Below are 6733 nucleotides of genomic sequence, written 5' to 3'. Positions count from 1 at the left end.
GGATGGGCCACCTGCCCTCTCCCACTTTTGTTCAAGGTTTGTCTGGGCTGCCAGTCTGGTCAGCTCACCCTCCAGATCCTTTCTCCCAGCCTGTGCTCAGGCTGTCCCTGCCCTCAGCCTGGAATGTCTTTTTTCCCTCCTCCACCCTCTGAACCCTGTTAGTCCTGAAGGCCCGGCTCCCCGCCTCCTCCTCCATGAAGCCTTCCTGTGGCTCCTGTATGGAGGAGTTATCATCGGCCCTGGGCACATCCCCACCAGTGCTGGTGCTGACTAGTCACCCAGGCCCTTTCACCTGCCCGGCTCTGGGGCAGCCTCCAAGCTACGCCCTGAGATCCTCCACTCTGCATTCCAATCCCTTTAGAGATGAGGAAACCGAACCCAGGACACGTGAGTATTCGGCCAGATGTGTGAGCATGGGTTCCTGGTCTGCGGGTTAGAGGGAGGGGGCCCTCCACGCTGGGAGGAGTCACGGAGTCGCATCTGTGGCCCTGCATGCCAAGGCCCAGGGACAGCCAGGGGTGGGGGCCCTCTTTGTCCTCTTCCTTCCCTCTGTCTCCCACTGAGACAGACGTCACTCTGGCGGGGGGGTGAGAAAAACCACAGCGCCAGAATTCTGATGCCCACTTTGGGTCTCATTTAATAGGCACAGCTCTCCTGGGGGCAGGGGTGACTCACTGGCTTCATTTTACAGGCAAAGCAGAGGGTGAGGCCACAGGAGAGTTAGAGGCCAGCTGGGGGCTAGGCACCGGGCCTCCCTCCCTCAGCCTGGGCTGCCGCCTGCTTCCGGTACAGGTAGATGATACCGGAGATGAAGCCGTCACTGTCGGAGGTGCCAGGCCTCACCTCGAGCTCGGACGTGGCCAGTTCCCACTGGTCTACAGGCCGGGCCACCAGGCGTTCCCATGCCCCGGCCTGCTCCAGCCTGTCCAGGGTAGCCTCCAGGGCCTCTTTGTATCGCAGGTTAGATGGGTTGGTCCTGGTGGTCAGACACACCAGCCCACCTGGGGAGGAGTGGGAGAGGAGCAGGTGAGTGGGGGGAGGGCGGGAGCCAGGGACAGGGAAGTTTGTCCCCTTCCCACTCGCATCCTCACAGGCAGAAGTCCTCCCAGCTTTGAACCCAGGCCGGCTGTTTTCCATCTCCAAGCCTCTGGGGCCCACTGCCCCCTCCCCCAGGCATACCTTCTGCTCCCCCAGCTTGATGGCCTCCTATGTACCTTTCAAGGCTCAAGGATCCTTTCCGCTGGGAATTCTTGGCTGAATCCCCTTGACAGAGGGGGCTACCTTCTCACTGCTCACCCAGTCTGTCTGCTGGAGGGTATGGTTGTGTCTGAACACTCATGGGCTTTGGACCTAGAGCAAGTCCCTTCACCTCTTGGCGCCTCAGTTTCCCAGCTTACAAAGGAGGAAGGTTACCCTGTCTCACAGGAAGGCCAGCACATTCAATAAGCACTGGCTGAATGAATGAGTGACCTTGTCCCTCCAGGTCTTCTCTAGGCACCTACTGTATGCCCAGCACGGGCTCAGATATACTCAGGAGAGACAGGGGTCTGGAAGGCTTCCTGGAGGAGGAGGTAAGGAGAAGCAGGGTGCTACTGGTGGAGAGGGGGCTTTGTAGAGGAAAGGCTCTGAAGCAGAAGAGCCTGTGACCTGTGGGCAGGCAGATTGGCCAGCTAAGGGGTCTGGCAAGCCCAGGCTGGGCAAGGTGGCCTAGTCTCCTTACTGATACAGGTGATGGAAGTTTCCTGTCCCCCTGAGCCTGATCACTACCTCTCTCTCTGACCCCAACACGATGTCCTTGCATCTGTCAGCCTCTGTGGTTCCCTGAGGGTGAAGCCTGCCCGGACCTGCCCTGATTTAACCACAGCCCCTGCTGGGCCCTGCGGGCAGGAGTAGATGAGGTTTTGCTGGGATAGGGCACCTTCGGGCTTCCAGATCCTGTGCTTCAGCCGGGTCTTAACCACAGAATCCTCATACTTCATCACTCTCCTTTCTGCCTGGGACTTTGCTTAGACTGTGCGCCTGCGTGTCACCCCCCCCCCGCCACCACCGCCCATGCCAGAAGTGGGAGATGCCTCTCTTCCCTGAATTCTCGGAGGACTGAACACCCACATTCCTGGGGCCCACCTCCAGCCTGGTGTTTTTCCCCTGGCCCCTTCCCAGGGTGTGTGGGGTGCGTGTGTACCTTCTCTCCAGTCCAGAGGCTCCCATGGGGTAAGGCACACAGTAGGAACACAGTAACCACAATCCCTAGCTGCACACCAGCCCCGTGTGTGGAGTTTATAGAAAAGTGCTTATATCTGTCGCTCCATTTCACAGATAAGAAAACTGAGGCCTCCAAAGTGAAAGAGACTCTTCTAATGGCTGGCTCTGAGTTAGTGGGGAAGCTGGAAGATGAGGGAACTGAACTGAGCCCCTACTATGTGCCAGGATTGAAATACAGGCCTTATAGACACTGAGTGAGCAAGTGAAAATCATTCAGTCGTGTCCAGCTTGTTGCAATTCCACAGACTATAGCCTGCCAGGCTCCTCTGTCCGTGGAATTCTCCAGGCAAGAATACTGGAGTAGGTAGTTAGTTATTCCCTTCTCCAGGGGATCTTCCTGATCCAGGGATCGAACCCAGGTCTCCCACATTGCAGGCAGATTCTTTACTGTCTGAGCCACCAGGGAAGCCCTGATAGACACTACTTCACCCAATTCTCACTGCAACGCTTGTGGGGAAGGGACTGTGGCATTCTGCTTATTGGTGAAGATGCAGAGGCCAAAAAGGAGTGGAGCTGTTTCTGGTTTCCCAAAGGCTGAGAGGCAAGATGACCACCTGGGTCTGTTGATGGTGGCAGCTGAGGCCGAGGCTGGGCTGGAAGCTGGTGGCTGAGATGCTAGGCTGTGTGACCCCAGGCACAACGCCACCACACACCTCGCTTGGCCTGAGGGGTTCTGAGGCTTGTGTCTGTGCGTGTGGAGAAGGGAAGGTGTGCGTGGGTGTGGTTGGATGGGCTGCTTCTCACCTGGCTTGGTAACTCGCAGGAGCTCAGGTATCGCACTGCAGGGCACCTGGCCATCACTGAGGGCACCCACCATCAGCACCACGTCAAAGGTCCCTGTGTGGGCGTGCGGACATGATGTGGTGGTTTGGCTTCAGTGTGGCCTCAGACCACCCTGGAGGATGGTGTTCATGGTGGGCACTGGGGAGGGACAAGGCCTGCTGCTAGGGTCTGCAGGACCATGATCCCTTGGGCCATATGGCAGCTGTGGCTCAGTCCTGGACTGAGATAAGGTCATGGGATGGAGGTTTCAGAGGAAGCATCTCAATGCGAAATTGTCCCTCAATGAGAGACTGAGGGGCTCGGTGTGGGAGGGGACTTGGGGAGGGCTAGGCAAGGGGGATGGCGTCTTGGCAAAAGGAAGGGGCTCTGTCAGCTGTCAGGCGGGCTAGGTCAGAGGGTGGGCCTTGGGCTGTCAAGGGGGGAGGGGAAGTACCTTCAGCGCTGGGTAGTGGCTCCTGGCCCAGGATGCAGAGGTTGAGGCACTGGTAGAGGCCGCGGGCCCGGGCCTGATCCAACATCCCTGGGCTTCCATCCACCCCATGCAGCTGGTGGAAGCCCCGAGCCTGCAGCTGGGGTGGGGGAACCCACTCACAGTTCATACCTGCCACCTCCCAGGTGGGTCCCCACACCTTGAGGAGGACAGTGGGCCCCACGGTGGATGTGGCCCCAGTGTCTGGAAACAGTGAGTCTGAGCAGGCAAGTGGGGATCTGGGGCTGGGGTAGTAGGAATTTTCAGCAAGTAGGGGCTGATGGGAGGGAAGGGGGTCTGGGGTGGCCTCACCTCTGCAGCCACAAGGCCAGTACCACAGGCCGCGTCCAGGATCAGGGCAGCGTGGTGTGGACCCGGAAGGGCTTGCATGAGGCAGTCAACTGCGAGATGGGGAGCACGGTACTGCAGGGCAGCCACATCCTGGGGACAGAATGCTGAGCCAACCACCACCCCATGCTCCAGCATTTAGGGGCCCTTCTTGTGGGGTAGAGTCAACCAAGCCAAGCTGTATGTGTGTGCTGGGGGCCCAGGATCTGGTGGAACTACAGTGAGGGGAGACGCAGGTGTGAGGTGCTTTTCTCTCCCAGTGGGCCCTTTCTGTGGGCCTTGGCATCGCTGTCTGCTTAATTCATTGTGATCGCTCACAGCACCTCGTCCAGGTAGCTCCTCTGCCTGGACTCCTGTACCTGGGTGAGGAGGTCTTGGCTCCTGGTCTCTAGGGGCTGCCAATCTGGAAGAGGATCAGAGGGCAGGGCCACCGTGGTTGGGCTGAAGAGGAGTTGAATGGAGAGCAGACAGGGCTGGAGGTTGCACCCAGATCTTACTTCACTCTCACATTCATCTCCCTGGGATGATTCTAGGCTTACTATACCGGCTGTACAGACAGGAGAACTGAGGCCAGGTGAGCGGAGGAGAGCAGAGGTGAGGACATGGCCGATTTACCTGGTCATAGTTCGGAGCCCATTGGTCATAGAAGTGAAGCTTGTGGGCCAGGTCAGTGATGCCATGCGAAGCCCCAACCAGCGCACGCACCTCGGGCAGGCTCCTGCCCTCCGCCATCCTGCTGTGGGGACATGGCCCACCTAAAGCTCTAACCCCCTCCCACTCTCGTGCGGAGCAGAGGAGGCTGTCAGGACGCCTCTGCCCGGGGAACAATGCAATCCCATTTCACAGGAAGGAACACTAAGCACAGAGAGGGCGAGGCTGGACACCTGGGGGCTCAGGGCTGCGGAAGGGGTGTTTCCCGCGGTGGGGGGCAGGGGGAGGACCTGCCCTCGTCTCCCAATCGGCCTTGGTGAGAGGGATTCCAGGGTAGAAGGGCCCTTAAGACGTAGGTGGTCAGAACTCACCGCCAATCTGACCCGCCAGGGAGGTGGGTGGGCTCCGGAACGCTGGAGCCTGTACTGCGAGCCTGGCCCCGCCCCCATCACCCTCAATGATTGGTTTTCCGCTGAGAGAAAATGCCCAATCAGAGCAAAGCGCTGGCAACCCGTCCCTCCACCACCAGCCAATGAGTTCAAAGTTCTTGGGAACGCCTTCAGCCTGGAAAGATTCCAGAATCTTCAGAGACGCTTTGAAAGGTATCCTGGTGGAGGTATATTTCTTTTTCCTCCCGGCTCCTGACGTCCTTTATGCTTCCCCAAAGCCTCAGCTTTTAGGCAGTAGGAGCCTTAGAATTCCGGCGGGACAAAGAGGGACGTAGGATCAGCCTTCAGTTTTAGAATAGTCACCAAGATCCATGCGAGGCTGTCCAGTAGAACGGATGATGGCTTTGTTTTATAATACACGCTGTTCAAATGGCTGTTGAGCACTTGAAGTGCGTCTAGTGCTGCTGAAACCAAACAACTCAGATTGGGACTCGAACCCAGTTGTGCTTCAGATGGGACATGAACCCACAATCTCTGGCTATGGAGCAGGCTCCAAGCACCAGAGAAGAGTGGGTCTGTAGATGGAGGAATCTGGGCCCTAGATTGTGTGGGGCAGTGTCCTCTCTACCAACCTGCATTGCATTGTAACATGAACAACAAAAAAAACTTTCATATTGTTAAGCCACTGAGACTTTAGAATTTGTCTACTACAGTAACTATTGTGTATGTGTTATATATGAAAGAAATGGCAACCCACTCCAGTATTCTTGCCTGGGAAATCCCATGGACAGAGAAGCCTGGCAAGCTACAGTCCAAGGGGTCACAGGAGTTGGACACGACGTAGTGACTAAACAACAACAGTAATATCACATGCTCTTTTTCGTATTCTTTTTCATGATAGTTCACCAAAGGATATTGAATATAGTTTCCTGTGCTATACAGTAAGACCTTGTTGTTTATCCATTCTATAGATAATAGATTGTAGCTGCAAATCCCAACCTCTCCCTTGGCAACCACCGGTCGGTTCTGTATGTCTGTTTCTGTTTTGTAGATAAGTTCATCGATGTCATATTTTAGATTCCACATACAAGTGATATCCTATGGTATTTGCCTTTCCCTGATGAAACAGGGGGGAAAGGGCCAGGGCACAACTTTTAAAAGGATGACATAGCCGTCGAAGGTATGACAAACTGGTTAGAACCCACTAGGTCCAAGATGGCAGAAGATTCAACTTCCAGCAGACCCTGAGCCTCGTTACAAGCTCATTGTAATTCACTGTTGTTGTTCAGTCGTGTCTGACTCTTTGTGACCCCATGGACTGCAGCACATCAGGCTTTCCTATCCTTCACCATCTCCCGGAGTTTGCTCAAACTCATGTCCATTAGGTCGGTGATGCCATGCAACCATCTCATTCTCAAACCCAGTCGTGCCTCACAGGGGACATGAACCCAGCTGTGCTTCAGATGGGACATGAACCCACAATGAACTGTGTAATTCATTATGTATGTGTGAAGTAGCTCAGTCGTGTCTGACTCTTTGTGACCCCATGGACTGCAGCACATCAGGCTTTCCTATCCTTCACCATCTCCCGGAGTTTGCTCAAACTCATGTCCATTAGGTCGGTGATGCCATGCAACCATCTCATTCTCAAACCCAGTCGTGCCTCACAGGGGACATGAACCCAGCTGTGCTTCAGATGGGACATGAACCCACAATGAACTGTGTAATTCATTATGTATGTGTGAAGTAGCTCAGTCGTGTCCGACTCTTTGTGACCCTGTGGATTGTAGCCTACCTAGCCTGGATTCTCCAGGCAAGAATACTGGAGTGG

The 6733-nt window shown here is 55.8% G+C and overlaps 1 protein-coding gene across 2 annotated transcripts; it reads right to left on the bottom strand.

The window, feature by feature from the left end:
- Positions 1-611: 611 nt before the first annotated feature.
- Positions 612-4976, bottom strand: METTL27 (methyltransferase like 27). 2 transcript variants are annotated; one of them, XM_061401889.1, is made up of 6 exons: positions 4885-4976; positions 4478-4595; positions 3827-3955; positions 3479-3614; positions 3007-3099; positions 612-1001 (listed from the first exon to the last, which is right to left on the bottom strand). In XM_061401889.1, exons 2-6 carry the CDS (start codon positions 4592-4594, stop codon positions 739-741), a joined length of 738 nt encoding a protein of 245 aa, XP_061257873.1. In that variant the 5' UTR covers position 4595; positions 4885-4976; the 3' UTR covers positions 612-738. The 2 variants fall into 2 exon arrangements, with proteins under 2 accessions (XP_061257873.1, XP_061257874.1); XM_061401890.1 differs by having other exon boundaries at positions 4478-4598; positions 4885-4949.
- Positions 4977-6733: the final 1757 nt, after the last annotated feature.

The sequence above is a fragment of the Bos javanicus genome, chromosome 25 (genome assembly GCF_032452875.1).
Source record: "Bos javanicus breed banteng chromosome 25, ARS-OSU_banteng_1.0, whole genome shotgun sequence".
In the NCBI taxonomy this organism is placed as follows: domain Eukaryota; kingdom Metazoa; phylum Chordata; class Mammalia; order Artiodactyla; family Bovidae; genus Bos; species Bos javanicus.
This window is presented reverse-complemented; position numbering and strand designations above follow the sequence as displayed.